At 38.9% G+C, this 16,813-nt stretch overlaps 2 protein-coding genes across 2 annotated transcripts; both read right to left on the bottom strand.

The window, feature by feature from the left end:
* Positions 1–1,235: 1,235 nt before the first annotated feature.
* On the bottom strand, positions 1,236–2,913 carry LOC143207233 (odorant receptor 13a-like). The gene is made up of 5 exons (XM_076420447.1): positions 2,102–2,913; positions 1,908–2,007; positions 1,710–1,820; positions 1,365–1,520; positions 1,236–1,292 (listed from the first exon to the last, which is right to left on the bottom strand). The coding sequence occupies exons 1-5, from the start codon at positions 2,911–2,913 to the stop codon at positions 1,236–1,238; spliced, it is 1,236 nt and encodes a 411-aa protein (XP_076276562.1).
* An 849-nt stretch (positions 2,914–3,762) lies between these two features.
* LOC143207231 (uncharacterized) lies at positions 3,763–11,829 on the bottom strand. The gene is made up of 8 exons (XM_076420446.1): positions 11,458–11,829; positions 10,144–10,577; positions 8,980–9,067; positions 6,042–6,880; positions 4,853–4,952; positions 4,334–4,444; positions 4,100–4,255; positions 3,763–3,816 (listed from the first exon to the last, which is right to left on the bottom strand). The coding sequence occupies exons 1-8, from the start codon at positions 11,827–11,829 to the stop codon at positions 3,763–3,765; spliced, it is 2,154 nt and encodes a 717-aa protein (XP_076276561.1).
* Between the last annotated feature and the right edge of the window lie 4,984 nt (positions 11,830–16,813).

Below are 16,813 nucleotides of genomic sequence, written 5' to 3'. Positions count from 1 at the left end.
ACCTGTTACTCTCTTGAGGTTCCGAAGGTTTAGTGTTAAAGTCTAAAGTAATCAGAGTGTTCCATCCTTTCTTTGGAAAGAAGAGTTCATGATAAGCCATGCTGGTTTGATTTTAGGGATGGTTTAGACTCTAAACTTTAGAGAGGTACAATATCCCGAAAATGTCGAATTGGGTCGTTTCGAGAACGTTCTCGCACACCTCCAGGATGGTTAACCCAATATGTACATACAGAATTCAGTGTCTGACCATAGACTATAGAGGAGCACGCCCATTGATTCTACGCAGACGTGGTCACGCCCCTGAGTTTTGGATTTCTGATCATTGGTTGCAGTGCGAAACACGTGATTCTCGTGTGTACAGAAGAGTGAAAATGTAAGTACTGTAACATGCAATTGTTGATGCGTTATAATGAATATTGTATTTATCAGAAATTCTTAATTCCCCAAATCGTTGGAGCAGAGAAATCGCAAGTCGTTAGAACAAAATAATAGTTTCATTTTAAGGCAACGCCTGTGTGTGGATTGGCGAAACACTTTAAAAATGTTGTACTCTTCATTTTATTTATGTTCATATTGAAAATGACGCAGAGGTATAAATTGTTACTTACCATCATGTACAAATAGTCTCGTATGTTAATTCTCTCTCTCTCTCTCTCTAGCTTATGTATATTTTCATGTATATTGTCGGTGGAAAATGTACGATATATAATTATTCATAATTATTTAATTAATATGAACAGTGCAAATGGTTTGTCGAGACAACACACGGTAATTGAAAAATTATTAATTATATGTATTTACAGAGTATAGCTGCAACGAAGTTAATTGAGCCTAACAAACGATTACAGATTACAAAATTATCGAACTTAAGATCCATTAGTTCCAAAACCATAGATCTGTCACTTCCTGTTTTAAAAATGTGATGCTGCAAAGGTTATAAAAAAACATTGAGTAGTAGGGCAATTGCGTAAATCACTACTACATTTGAGTTCATGAATTGTGAATCTCTCTCTCTCTCTCTCTCTCTCTCTCTCTCAAAATGTCGTTTCACAACTGAAACACCACCATTAAAAGAATATTTCACCATGGTGTTATTCCAGACTGATTTAAGCATTTCTTTTCCTAGGCTCAATTGATCCGGACAAAGATACACATCGACGCGCGACGCTGCCATTAGTTTGAATTGCCGAGTGATGGTGTAGCAGCACGATAATTTGCCGAAACTTAATATTATGCTAGATGGATGTAACTGTCCGCAACATGTTCAAGTAAACCATAGACGACTTCAAGATCTGCAAAGTATGCACTTATTACCTTTTCAGAAAAGATGGTTCTAAACAGGTGCCTTTCGAAAAATTACTTACAATAGTGAACGTGTTTAAAGACAATTCGGTTACTTTGCCACCCGAGAGTTTCGGTGGATATAGTGATATTATACCCAGCAGAACAAAATTGCGTGCCTTTGTTGCTGGTAGGTTGTACCAGTCGACTTCATAGCTAGCAAATCCGATCTGCGAACACTGTTGATACATCCATTTAAATGTAAACTGTTTCGAGTTTACAAGGTGAGTCATAAAACAGAACAGCTGAATTTCTCTGCTGGTGCTTATGTATGTACTCATGTACATATGTGAGAGAAATAAATTTCTCTGTTAAACGTTTAATAGTGATTATCAAGTGATTATCAAGATGAGCAAAATGATTATTACCTGATCAGTGAGAATCTGGCCAATGTAACAAAAGATCATCGCGTTGAACGTCAAAGAAATCATGTAAACAGCGTACGTTGTTATTGCAATTGCATTGCTATCTATCCATTCCTAAAACCAGACACGATCTTGACAAATGTTCTCGACACCAGCGTAAAAATTCACCAACTTCGAAATTAAACGTGTTACTATTTTTACCGTTAGAACACAGTATTCAACCAAACATATGAGGAACGTGGATGCCACGATTTCCATGAAGATAATCTCACTGAAGGACTCCGCGATGGTTTTAGCATATCTGAAATAGTTATCGTAAATTAAGTTCTTGTGTTCAGATAATTCTTAACAACAAACAGTCTTAGACTATTATTTTCAAACAATATACACTTGACCTTAATATTTCAGTATGACTCTGAATGATCTCCCCCACCATGGCATCATGGTCACAGTTTTTCTCGTCACTGTCAATATTAAGCTCCTCGAGTTTCAATATTTGTATCTGTACCTGTCCGCATATGTGTGTCACGAAGAACACGGCCAAAGCGAACGTCGCCGTTGTAACATTGTGTCTAACAAATCCCCCAAAACACTGAATGCAATATAAAATCTCATAGGTAGGGCTGGATTGAATGTCAAAAAATCTATCGTAGCCGGGATACGCGAGCGCCTTCAGGGTTTGATTTCCTACCACGCGGCGCCTGGACAACGGCAGCATAACATGGAACGAGATACCGCCGCAAACGATAAAAATGATGCACAGCATAATGAGACTTCGGCTGAAGGTCACCTGCCTCATCATGATGGCGCGATGATGCTGATTCTTCAGGGTTCTCCAATCATTCTCCAGGTACTCGATGCAACGCGCGAAAGTTGCTCGCCTCAAAACGAGATACAGATATTTGACCGCAGACAACGTGCAGTTGCATGCCGAGCCGAGCCACTTTATTCTCGCCTTGCCACCTATGTCTCCTAGAATGATCTGCCAGTAAAGCGGCACGATGAGCAACATTAGACTGAAGAAGCACGTGACCAGCAGGATGGTCGAAACCGTTTTCTCCCATCTGCTCGTGCGATTGTAAACCAGCGACCACATCCCCAAGGGTTTCAGTACCCACCGACACATTTCCAGAGCGTAGTCTATGTCATCTTCTTCGCGATAGTTCTTCAAAGTTCTCACCACTGTGTCACGTGACCGGTCGCGCATGCTGGCCACTCAAGTGCACGCTGCAGACTGATCGACAACCCCAAAAGTTACCGGGTAATAATGACAGAACGCAAGCGCAAGTTGTGCATGGTTTTTTCTTTCGCGTGCTACGTCCACAATTTTGCAAGGGAAAGGAATCGCCGATAATTGTACGTTGCGTGTTCGGTGGCAAAGTCGAATCGTGAGGGAACTGTTGCTATAGACTTTTGTGACAGAGACTACCCTTTCACTCGATAGTTATTGCCCTGCAGCCGCGGTGGTCATTGTTGTATCCGTCCTGTGGTAGTCTGACATATGAATTTATGATTTGATATCGGACTTCAAATTAAATATTTGCTAGTGTCGTCGACAGCTCTCTTGATGTTTGAAACACTACATTTGAAGTTTCGAGATTGTAAGTACTATAAGCGAGTAATTAAAAGTTAAATGCGAAATGTCTCGAAAATGTATAGTATAAATTCGCAATAGTGAAAAATATAAAATTCTTACAAAGTGTAATAACCTTGATTTTACCAAATCAAGTATTTTAATCAGTAAAAATAGGGAATTAATTAAACGTTTCTATTTTATTTATCATATAATATTTCGCTATATGCCGCTTTTCATCGTCACACATTCTGGTTAACAATGAACAAGGTTTTGAATGTTGAACATCAAATTCGAACATTTCTGCGTTTAGTTCAAGTTTTAGACCTTTCATTTTCATAAGGGTTCGAGTCTCTATCGATCAGTGCAATTCCTCTAACTGTGTGAATGATAACTGCATAATTTTTTCGTAAATTGGAATGACGTTAACCATAATCCCAAAGACGTCAGTGTTTCGTTTAACCGGTGGTACACGTTTCGTTCTTAATCCATAACTGTGCGTAGCAGATTTAAATAAACAACCGATGACTGCATCACCTGGAGAGAATGGAGCATTTAGTTAGATCGAGTACTCGTTTGAATATATAATATTTACACTGCGGATATTTATGCAAAATAAAAATTATCTGCATCTATTACAAAACATTGAAATCCAATAAACTGTTCCTTCTTTTTCAACATTTGTACAATTTTAAAAGATTGAAAATAGTACATGGATGCTTCTATGTTCTTGTAATATTTTTCCTGTTTTAAATTGCACCTACTCAGTTTCGTCATAAATACATAAAATCCGCAGTCTAATAATAATAATAATACCTACAGAGCTAAATGTGTTTAGGGATAACGTAAATATTTTTCCAGCTGTGAGTTTTGGCGGGTAGTTTGACACAACGCTCAATAGAATTAGATCGTGAGCTTTCTCATATGGTAGATTGTACCACTCAATTTCATAGGCGGCTGGACCAATCTTGCTACACTGATGAAAAGTTAACCATTATTACACCGATGCAAAATTGCTATAAAATTTAGTGACATAATATGGTTTTGTAGGTACCTGTTCAGTCAAAAGTTCACCTATGTAACAAAATATTGTTATGTTAAATGTGAAGGACATAAGCAACAGGACATACGTGAATATCGCAGCAACGTCGCTGCTCTGCCATTCCTGAAGACATACAGTAGCGTGGATCAATCCGAGTTCTATTTCTAGTCAAGAATCCTGCAGGAAGTTCTGTCTTTGTTGGATGCGTACTCATTTGCAATGTTAACTAGCCAGCGTTTTTTGCGAATAATTAATATTAGTCAAAAATGAAAGTGAAAAAAGTAATACTGTTTTTTTTGTTTTTTTAATGTTTTTGTGATTGCATTATTTCTATAGAAATGGCGATAACCTTCAAATTCTTTATATCACAGGAAAGTACGACACGACGATTATAAGGTCATACAAGGTCATAAATGGAAGAAATAATTTAAAAAATATGTATGGTTTAGTAGAGTAATGGCAAATCAGTAGATAGCACGGGAACTTTCTGCAAGCTTCAACACCAATTGAGATGTTCAATGAACTTATTACCACCAGACAATAGTATTCGAGCATGCACAAAATGAACGTGGACCCTACGATCTCCGTTAGACAAATCTCACGCAAAGCTTCCTCAACGTTTTTGGAAAATCTGAAACACACGCGGCAACCGGCTTTTATTTGATATACACAGTTCGTTCGTTCTGTTTAAACGTTATGTAGTAAATATAATATAATATGATTCTAATACTCCGGATTCAAGACGATAGACGTACTATTATACATATTATTTTCAACCTACTAAACATAATAGGTCAGAAATTTTGATTTTGCATGAAGATCCGCAGTGTAACCTAGTAGCATTTATGGTTGGCATATTGTTCGGCCTTGGTTGCAATATTGATTGGAATTTTGTTATGCCTTGATTGCAATATTGGTTGGCCAACGTTAGAAATGTCGCCTTTTTATGTACGTGGGCTAATGATCATGACCTAACGAACAACTGGTCCTGCTTACATATTAATCTGAGCTTCTCTTTTACAGTTATTTTTACCGCATATCATAAATAATATATATATATATATATATATATATAAGCAATATATTTGTACAGTAAAAATTGAGAAAAAACGAAAAAACTTAATTACCCACGTTGGACTTGAATCTGGACCGCCTGCATAGTAAGATGATGCCCGCCGGACTTACAGAGGTGTGTTGCACGTAAATGGTATGATCAAGGCTACAGTACAAGGCTACTAAAAAATAAAGGCCGATTCTGAAGGAAGCCAAAAGGGTTTTGCCTTCCCCTTGAAAAATGGAAAAATTAAAGAAATAAATACATTCCAAGGATGCACACAATAATGCTTTAGTGAGCCAAGTATTGTGGGACAGTAACACTATGCGAATATAATATCCATAATTACGAAAACAAAAAAATCAATTTGGAATATAATAATTAACAAGTTTTTAGTTGCAGCGACGTTACTAAGGACTGTAAGACGTACGATATTTAAATGTTGATGAACAGTGGTTGGGCCAATGTAGTAGTATCATACGTAAATTTCTTTTTAATTAACCAACTATACTAATTGTGGGCCTAACATTGAATGTTCGTTGGCAAACTGTCATTTTTCGTTGTAGGCCCTATGTTGGGGATTTGTAGACAAATCACCAACCATATCCCAACAAACTCCCAACTGTCGGCCAATCTGAAATGCTAGTAGGGTATTCGTAATCATACCTCAGAATCTCTACGTGCTCACGCACGATGACAGCAACCGGGTTGCGATCGGAATTTTTCTGAATGCTCTCAACAAGGTTCTCCAACCTGGCGATCTGTATTTGCACTTGTCCGCAGATGTGAGTAACAAACGTCGCGGCTAAGCTGTACGCGCCGGTGGTAATGCTGTACCTGATGAAACCAGAGAAACAGAGCATGGAGAAGATGATCTCGTACGTTGGACTGGCCTGGCTATCGAAGAACGCATCATAACCGGGATATACCAACGGCCTCAAAGTTTGATTGCCTCTCATCTTCGGTTTAGATACGAAGGGCATTATAGTTTGATAAGACATGCCTCCGCTGTAGAGGAAAATCACACAGAGAACAATCAGTTGTCGACTAACGGACGATTGCCTGATCATGATCTGACGATAGTGTTGATCCACTACAGTTTTCCAGTCCCGTTCCACGTGGACGAGGCAGCGTTTGAACACGTTCCCTTTGAAGACAAGGTAAAGGTACTTGATCGCCGAGGACAAGCCAAATCCGATTGGACCGAGCGTCTTCACTATCACATATACGTTATTCTCCACGAACATCAGGTAATGTCCGGGCGGTATGATCGAGAACATCAGATCGGAGAAGCACGCTGCCAGTAGAACGATCGACACAAATTTCTCTAGTTTGCTGGTTCGGCTGTACACGAACGGCCAAACGCCGATCGGTTTCGTTACCCATCGGCACATTTCCAGAGTATAGTTCACGTCGCTCTTGTAATTCGAATTGGTAAAGTGGCTGTCAGCTCGAATAGTTGATCGATCACGCATGATGCGAAGAATTCCGGTGAACTTTGTCGACTGAGTGACAAGGCAGACCAGTTACCAGAAGATATTGTCACGACGCAGGCGCGTCCTCCTGATGCTTTTTGCTAAGACTTGATTGCCAAGGGAAAACTTTGCACCGGGATTTCAGATTTAAACGTTTCACGAGGGGATGGCACAATCGATGGAGGCGCAGAATTTTTTTCTACATTTTTTATCCAGCGAGCAGAGTGAGTTTGAACAGAGCGAAGTTACGCATAGCTGAGGTGGTCTGTAGACTTTCGAGTGTGTTGTTTGGCGATCTCATCTACTGGCCACGATACGAATGATCAAATGAAATCGATGATTGCAGAAATGCAACCGTTGATTAGATTCAGAAGATGCTTCTATTGCCAGAATCATTCTCGTAAGAATCGACTTATGGTTTTAAATTATTGTGGGAAAATTCACAGGAATGAACACAACTTTGACAGATTTTAGGGTGAATTTGGTGTTCGTCTTTTAAGTAATTTTGAATAAATGGAATTCGTTATTAGAACATTTGATTGAATATTGAAGCGGCTAGACTCTTTTCTACTTTAACTTGAACTTTGCTAAGGATTAGAGTAACAAGGGAGGAAGTGGCCTAGCCATCCAAGTACTGGATTTCAAATCATCGATTAAAACGCGTCGCATGTTTCTTTCGTGCGAATGAAAGGGTGAGAATGTGAGTATACTAATTTGTACTTTGTCACCGCATTATCAAATTGAAATAAATATTGCATGTTTTATGTACATTATGGTGGACCTTAGCTATACCTGGTGAAATTTTTTTGCGAGATTTTTTCACGACTCCCCTTAAAATTGTGCTATTGGGTAAGAAAATAATTCCTGCACAAGATGAAGTTGATCGGATAAGGGGAAGACGTGCCAAATTGCGAAAAGCAACAAATATTCCCCCCCCCCCCCATTCCTATAAAATTTCATATTTTTCGCAACTTCAACGTCAATGTGGCACGTCTTCCCCTTATCCGATCAACTTCATCTTGTGCAGGAATTTTATTTTCTTAAAAAAATATTTCAAAAAAAATTTCACCAGGTATAGCTAAGATCCCCCGTAATGTGGCACGTCTTTCCGACGTCCGATTGATCTAAAACTTTGGATGTATCATTTTATCATGAAATGGAACAATATTGGGCGGAGTTGTGCCCAAAATTTCATGGTCGAAAAATAAGGTCCACCCTAATGTACTGTTTTAGTAGGACAGTAATGGTACATATTTAAGAATTATTATAATTGAAATATCTCCTAGCTACTAACTTTTCGACATACATGGGTTAGTACTTTTTATAACGAATGTCCAGCTGCATCGATTGATGTATTAAAAAATACTTCAGTCCATTTAAAAAAAAGAAGTTGACCTTGGAATGACCTTGAAAACATGATAAAAATTTAAAATTAATATGACCACTGCATCAGTCCCTCCTTGATTTAAACTTTTTATTTGAAATATCTTCTTCTCTGGAATTTAGTTTTCGAGATATTCCAGGTGGCCAGGATAAATGCCCCACCCTGTATAGTGAGAATTGTAACTATGTAATCTTTTGAGATTTTTTGGGCCAAAGTAAATGATTACTGTAGAACAGTGCTCCCCAACCTTTTTATCGTTGCGGACCGGTCAACGTTTGATAATTTTAGTTTATATTTTAGATTGTTTTAATTTAATAATTTTAATTTAATTGTATTTAAATATTTATATTTATGTTCCTTGATGATTGAAGATTGTGTGTACATGAACATAGTTAGCACATCTATCTTACATGCGAGGTTAAACATTTCTAACGAAATCTTGTTACAGCATAAAAGACGCAGTCGTCAAGTATAATATATTAATATTCACATGTAGGATCAAAAATAATTAAATTGGCACCCCAGCTTTCTATCAAAACAGTTTTATTCACTATTTCTACAATCAGCTACTGAAATTCCTTATTACATCATAGATGTCCGTAAGAAACTTAGATAGGCTAATGATGTTTTGAGGATCTGCAAAAGCAGACCAGTTGAATGATTAATACAATAAATTAAATTTTTATACGCTTCTAACATTATTATGATTGGAATATAGCATGATTAAATTCAAAGTGTTACTTACGCCTCCAAAAGTGGCCAAGTTCAAATCTACTATGTGACCGGCAGTGATTTTCGCAGGATTATTTGAGATAGCGATGATCAAGATTAGACTGCGCATTGTTTCAACAGGAAATTTATACCAATCGATCATAAAACACAATGATCCAACGTTACCAGTCTGTAATATACCAAAGAACAAATTGTATGTGGTAATTATTTAGAAGTTGGGCTTCTTTTCCGTTTTTGATGACATCGAAATATGCTGTCAAGGTCATCATTCTCAACAACTTTTCCCTATACATGTTACTGCCACTCAGCCTTAGTTTTTTACAAATTCGCTCCTCCTGATGCACCCCCTCCCCGAAGAACCTAACTGAGACCAAACTAAAATTCATTTAAATATGGCGGAGTTCGCTGTAGCGGACCAAACAGTTTTTTACAATCATCTCGGAAACTATAGCAGACCAACTTCTAAATAAATATCCTGTATTTCATGTAACATGCAATGCACACGCACGATTTAACCATTTAGGTATTATGTACATGTAATCCCACGCATACCTTCTCTACCAGAAGATCTCCAATGTAGCATAGTATGAATATATTGAACATTAATGACAGTAGTAACGTAGTATATGTGATAAGACTGAGCGTATTGTTGACCTCCCAATCCTGTCGTGCGATGAGAAAATGTGTGCAGAAATACGATAAAGTTAATACATTATATGTATGTGTGTACGACTAACTGCAATATGCCTCGAAAGACAATCACAAATTCAAATAACAATGATCTAATATTCAGGTATTTGTAGGACATTTTAAATATTATATTTTATTAAAAAAGTATAGTTTCTTTAGGCATCCCATATTCAGATTTACACTACTTTCTCTATTCGCACAATCGGTATTTTTAATCAAGAACTTATCATCTCGCTATTCTCTCATCTATCAGTAGCAAGTGTCGTTCAAGGCATAAGCTATGAAGCCTAAGGGGTCGATGAACGTGATATTCAGCGCACCGTTATAGTATAATATTCGACCAGACATATGATAAAAGTGGAACCAATGAATTCCAAAAAGCATATATCTTGCAGAAGTGTCCCTACTGCTGTAGAAAATCTGGAACGGGGTTGCAATATATTTTCGTCGTTGATCAAACTCGTGATACATGACTGGACGATCATACCTTAGCGTTCGTACATGATGTTGAACTATCTTTGCTAATTTTGGATGCAGGTCCGTATTTGCTCCGAGTTGTGTTAAGTTCTGCAGTCTTAGTATCATGATGTCAATCTGGCCGCAGATGTGTGTGGCAAATAACGCTGCCAATCCGCAAACACCCACCGTAATGGCAGATAGTATGTATCCGTTAATAGAGTGGATAGCGTACACCAATTCGTAAAAGGGCCTCGGTTGTGGGTCGAATAGTCTGCTGTACGTGGGATAAACCAACGGCTTGATGGTGCGATTCTGTTCATCGACATGTGAGCCGAAAGCGTACTGCGCAATTGTGTGGTACATGAAACCACCTGATGACATAAACACCAGGCACAGTAACGTTAAATTGCGGCCCACATTACCGTACTTCAGCATGACTTCACGATCTTCCCTTTGCTCCACCTGCCATATGGTTTTTCATTATGAATTTCTTTTGTGTGATTTCTGTTTTCTTTATATGTTGTCTCGAATAAAAGTTTCTACCGCAAGAATAAAACATAATATACTGTTTAGAGAGCCAAACATTACAACTCTAAGAATCGTGAAGGTGTCAAGATGTGGCAAATAGGATGAGCTGGTTGCAAACAATGCGACTAAAATTTTTACGATATGCATGCTTATTAGGGGAGGGCGGGTACCCGGAAATTCGGGTTCGAGTCTCGTTGGGAATGTAATAGGTCTTCGGGTTGTTGACCCAACTCAACTACTACCTGATCCGTCCTCGGCTTCGGGTACATGAGTATCACTAATTCCCGGGGACCTGCCCACACCTAAGGGTGGATTTATAGTGGAGCAGCGAGGTGAGCTGTGCGATGTGATGTATCGAAATGTTGTCACGAATGTTGGTTTCTTTTCACCGCGCTGGTATCATCGATGCTCGCAGCTCCACTATAAATCCACCCTAATGGTTACACGATCAAATGAAACATTCTCAGATTAGAATCCTTCGTTGCATTAGACAGTTCCTCCTATACAGAATGCCCCAAAAATGTCAGAGAACCTTGAAAGGGGTGGTTCTTGAGTTCATTTGGGGTAAATTTGCAAATCAACTTAATAATATGTCAGTATAAACCGAGAATTTAATCACTTTCATAATTTTAAAAAAGTCATGGCATTTATAGCTGCGTCTCATAGATAAAATAAAATCATATGATTTTACTATGCCTTCAAATAATTGGCGAGTGAATTTTCTCATAAATAACTAGACAATAACATTATAATATTCATGAGGAATGATCGTGTCGAAATCCGCAGGCCAGTAATATTGAATCAAATCACTGACCTCTCTCCAGTCATGCTGAACGAATTCGATACATTTCTTGAGGTTCGGTTTGCATGCTATCAGCGCCCAATATTTCAGCAGACATATCCAACAGAAGCTTAAAAATCCAAAGAGCTTCACTCTGATCATCAAGTTCTTTTCTTCCACAGCGAGGTACAAAGTGAACGGTAATATCGCAAAAAGCAGCACAATGTTGCAGAGTCCGATTGAAAAATTCTGTTGAAATTGGTTGCTATTCTTCAAGAAGCTTGGCCAAATGCCGATCGAATTGAGGATCCACCTGCTGTGCTTAAAAATGTAAACGATGTCTTTCTCGTAGTATGGATTTCGCGGTTTACCGATGTCCTGTTCTTGAACTGTGGCAGGTGTCATCGTGCTTGCGTGCAGGCAGGAATCTTGAAAGCGACTGTTCCCCGAGCGGGTCTAGTCCCATTGATTATGCAGGAACACTGAGCTTGTGCTGCTACAAGGGTGCGTGCACTTTAATTGTAGTTTCAGATGGATCGACCGCTCGTCAAAAAAGAACAACAATAGAAATTTATGAAGATAGCAGACTATTGTGTAGAGTCGTGGGTTGAAATTCCATTCAGCGCGGTTGCTTTACATGCAGAGTGCAGCTGTAAAACATTACTGAGTAGTCACTTTCAGCGAAGGATTCTTTCAACGTCAAACTCGATCAGTATTGTGTGCGTACTAGGATTCAGTGCCATGTGTAGTAGTGATCAAATGTTTTCCTCCTTTTTTGGTAAATTTTGAAACTAACCTGTGTATTCTTCAGTGAAATGTGTGTGGCTGAATGTACACTCATCAATATTAATAGGAAGTTAACATTAAACCTAGCACCACCGGTCAAAATGACCGGTTTCAGATTTTTTATTTTACAATTATTGAAATACTAAAAATGATTTTATAAGAAATTATGGTATTGGTATCTTTAGTGGAGCACGTATTACAATAGGAGCCGCACAAAATTGATATAAAATCAATCGTGTCATTTTTATAAGTGAACATGTACCTGTTACTCTCTTGAGGTTCCGAAGGTTTAGTGTTAAAGTCTAAAGTAATCAGAGTGTTCCATCCTTTCTTTGGAAAGAAGAGTTCATGATAAGCCATGCTGGTTTGATTTTAGGGATGGTTTAGACTCTAAACTTTAGAGAGGTACAATATCCCGAAAATGTCGAATTGGGTCGTTTCGAGAACGTTCTCGCACACCTCTAGGATGGTTAACCCAATATGTACATACAGAATTCAGTGTCTGACCATAGACTATAGAGGAGCACGCCCATTGATTCTACGCAGACGTGGTCACGCCCCTGAGTTTTGGATTTCTGATCATTGGTTGCAGTGCGAAACACGTGATTCTCGTGTGTACAGAAGAGTGAAAATGTAAGTATTGTAACATGCAATTGTAAATGCGTCATAATGAATATTGTATTTATCAGAAATTCTTAATTCCCCAAATCGTTGGAGCAGAGAAATCGCAAGTCGTTAGAACAAAATAATAGTTTCATTTTAAGGCAACGCCTGGATTGGCTAAACACTTTAAAAGTGTTATACTCTTCATTTTATTTATGTTTATTGTGACGTGGCAGGTTTTGCCAACGTCTGTCCGAACCCTTTACGAAAGACCGGGTCACTCTCGGGCAGTGCCGAAACGAAACGGCCGTTGCGATCGATCTCCCTGGAGACGTCCCAGTCCCAGTGATAAAGAATTATCGCGTTTCAATGTCGCGCCACTGGGCTCGACACGAAGTTTCAGGACTAGCCGGATCCCGTGAGAGGCCCGGTACCTATCTCCTGCCGCTAATTAGCGAGAAACCTCGAGAAGAGGCGCTCGGAGAACCTATCGCGGGATTAGAAGACAGCGGGGTTTGGACATTGAGAATAAGGGATGTCCAACTGCCCAACCTCGTCGACCTGTCGTCCGGAATGGCTCGGATCCACCCTTACCGATCTCACAGCGTTATATCAGTCGTTGCCCCGAAGAATCGATCAATTACCGGTGGCCCGGGACCGAAGTTACTAGATTCGTCCCGGATGCGAGGAACCACGCAATAGGCACGAGCGTTGCATTGGAGGAGATAGTTGAGGAAGTAGGGGGACGCCTCGCTTCCGCGTACTCGAGCCGGCTTGAACTGGGTCACTGGGTCGAAGGATTGCGTATCGATAACACGCACTGATTCGCGAGTATTAAGTAGTATTTTGCGTCGGCCGCCGCAACGAGAGATCGCCGTCTGGTAAGTGCCGGTCAGGCCCTTTGCGATAATTTGGTGTTTTGTGACCAGTTCGTGTTGGTTCGGGGGCGTATTCGACGCGTCCTAACCTCGTGTCGCTTCCACGTGCCTTTCGCGTGTCCCACGACCGGGACGAGCTCTTCCCAGAGGAACGCTAGGCCGTGAGTCGTAGCGTCCCCGATTGCAGCGTAGTTACGGGGCGTACGATCATTCGATTTGCGAAATATTACCGGTTATCCTCGAGGCGTTCCACGGTGGGGCGACGCGACGTGCCCGTTTCGTTCTGTCCCGTCCTCGCCCAGTCAAATTAAGATCAAGACGCGTATTCTACCGGAGCTCGGCAGAAATCGTGCACTCTAGGTTTGTATTTCACGCGAAGTCCTGTGACTGCCGAGCTCGACGCGATTCGAATAGGCTGCGCGCGACCGGCCGAACATCCGCCGTGTATTATCGCCTTCGCGCCGGCAAATATTTTGACTGCCACCGGTTTCCACCGGTGGCTTGTATCTTTTACCATTCGTAATAAACGATTGTGATTTGCCTCAAACTGCGTGTCTCATTCTGCCCGTGAGAAACGTTCCTGTCGCGGGGAATGCCCCATCCTCTTTCCTCACGTGGAACTTTGAACCCTTCCCTCGCGGATTCGAGATCTTTCTACGGCATTCGCCGTATAATACGTATAATACGACATTGATAGTGTCGTCGACAGCTCTCTTGATGTTTGAAACACTACATTTGAAGTTTCGAGATTGTAAGTACTATAAGCGAGTAATTCAAAGTTAAATGCGAAATGTCTCGAAAATGTATAGTATAAATACGCAATAGTGAAAAATATAAAATTCTTACAAAGTGTAATAACCTTGATTTTACCAAATCAAGTATTTTAATCAGTAAAAATAGGGAATTAATTAAACGTTACTATTTTATTTATCATATAATACTTCGCTACATGCCGCTTTTCATCGTCACACATTCTGGTTAACAATGAACAAGGTTTTGAATGTTGAACATCAAATTCGAACATTTCTGCGTTTAGTTCAAGTTTTAGACCTTTCATTTTCATAAGGGTTCGAGTCTCTATCGATCAGTGCAATTCCTCTAACTGTGTGAATGATAACTGCACAATTTTTTCGTAAATTGGAATGACGTTAACCATAATCCCAAAGACGTCAGTGTTTCGTTTAACCGGTGGTACACGTTTCGTTCTATATGACGCGTCGCAATACCGTCTGAAATTTACTACATCTCTCTGTTATAATCTCACATAGACATATAGAGATAGACTGCGCCGTCTTATGGGCGAGTTGAAGCCCACAATGGCGGCGCGCGGTACAAAGAGTGAGAGAGAGAGCATTAGCCGGGGTCCATAGCGCTTTCTTTCTAATTGATGTATTTATTGATGTTTTATTTTTGTTTTTTGCCGCCATTGTGGGCTTCAGCGCTTCCTACAGGCCGCGCAGTCTATCTCTATATGTCTATGTAATCTCATCAAAATGTTCAAAATCGATTGTAAAATTTCACACATACAAGACTAAAAAGCAGAAAATAATTATTTAAATAAAAACAAATTTTTAAAAAATACCACGTTTTTTTTAATTAAAAAAAAATTTTTTTTTGTACCTTACGCTAATGTTTCCGCTTACAATAATCGAAAATTATCCCAATGCAAGAGTGAGTTAATCATCTCTACTCCCAAGAATACATTTTCAAAGAATATCGATGAAAGTACAATTAAAAATTTATATTACAATCTTTAAAAAAACAATAATTTCAAAACGAATTATTAACTGAGATTAAATTGAAAATTAATATAAACTATATGATAATTATTAATAATTGATGTTGAAAACGGATTGGTTAATGGAGCACACATGCGGAATATTAAAATTTATTACTTTTCAAGAAAATACTAAAATTCCGTCTATATTGTGGTTAGATTTTCAATTGGCCAGAGTGGGAGTGAAAGTAAGAACTCGTTATCGTGATTATATGAAAAATGCAAATATTCATCAAAATTTAACACCAATACTAAAAATCTCGAATCATGTAAATATGTCGAGTGAGGAAAAATATCAAATCACACGTAGTCAATTTCCAGTGGTTCCTGCTGAAGCGATTACGATTCATAAAAGTCAGGGACAAACATACGAGAAAAGTATGTTTGAATTTTAAAACATCAGAAAAACGAACTTTACAAATGTTGTATGTAGCACTGAGCAGAGTTTCAGAATTGAGCAGTTTATATATTTTGGGACAATTTAAATTAACAGTATCGAAGAAATCCAAGATCAATACTGCAAACCCGAATAATGAGAAGTTGTATCGTTTGCGAAAAACTAATTAAGACAATTTATTTTGCAACATTAGTACGCTATAACAAGGAACCAAGCGAGCAACGAGCCTACGATGTTCGTTTAATGCGACGCCATATAGCAAACATCTTGATAAGTAGAAAACTATTGAATTTCCCTGAAAACGTATAATCTTCTTAAAACGTACTAAAAATAATGATAATAATATACTGCAACTAACGAATCGGGAAGTTCTTTGTGTGGCTCTTGGAGAGTCACACACGAAATAAAAAACATTAATAGCTGCAGGCCCTACTAGCCATGCGTACTACTAACCCTCTCGCAAGAGCAGTCCTACCCGCGAGCAAAAACAACCCTACTCGCGTGCGAGCGAAGCGAGCGAGCAACAATAACCCTCTAGTTATTGATTCTCTTTTGCAGGATAAAATATGGGTAGTTCTAGAAACTAAGTCTAGGATCTCGATGAATAATACAGAATAATTTGGTTGTTGTGGAGATACTATGTATTAAAGAAACTACCAGCAGTTTTATGTTTCGAGGGCATTGGTAGAATTTACGGCTATGTTTGTTATGGTGGTTAATTTATTACAATAAATAATGCTTTATAAAAACAATAGTTACAGATTAAAACATTCATGATTTGCTGAAGATATACAATAAATTTTCCGTCGTGTTGCTCGTCCTCTCTGTGGACTTACATACGTGGCGATTAGTATTAATGTTTATAAATTGTTTCATAGTATATAGAACATCTAGAAGTAGATTAATATGATTATGTACCATGTTAACAGTGGAGTGACAGTTGCAAAA

Source organism: Lasioglossum baleicum, chromosome 3, assembly GCF_051020765.1.
Source record: "Lasioglossum baleicum chromosome 3, iyLasBale1, whole genome shotgun sequence".
In the NCBI taxonomy this organism is placed as follows: domain Eukaryota; kingdom Metazoa; phylum Arthropoda; class Insecta; order Hymenoptera; family Halictidae; genus Lasioglossum; species Lasioglossum baleicum.
This window is presented reverse-complemented; position numbering and strand designations above follow the sequence as displayed.

Excerpts from the sequence above, each read along its gene's own strand:
- LOC143207233 (XM_076420447.1), bottom strand. The coding sequence starts at position 2,913 with ATGCGCGACCGGTCACGTGACACAGTGGTGAGAACTTTGAAGAACTAT. Across the intron at positions 1,821-1,907 it reads TTGAATACTGTGTTCTAACG|GAATGGATAGATAGCAATGC; the intron begins GTAAAAATAGTA and ends GTCTGGTTTTAG. Across the intron at positions 1,521-1,709 it reads GCCAGATTCTCACTGATCAG|TGTTCGCAGATCGGATTTGC; the intron begins GTAATAATCATT and ends ATGTATCAACAG.
- LOC143207231 (XM_076420446.1), bottom strand. The coding sequence starts at position 11,829 with ATGACACCTGCCACAGTTCAAGAACAGGACATCGGTAAACCGCGAAAT. Across the intron at positions 4,445-4,852 it reads TCGAATACTATTGTCTGGTG|GAATGGCAGAGCAGCGACGT; the intron begins GTAATAAGTTCA and ends GTATGTCTTCAG. Across the intron at positions 3,817-4,099 it reads CCCTAAACACATTTAGCTCT|GTGATGCAGTCATCGGTTGT; the intron begins GTAGGTATTATT and ends CATTCTCTCCAG.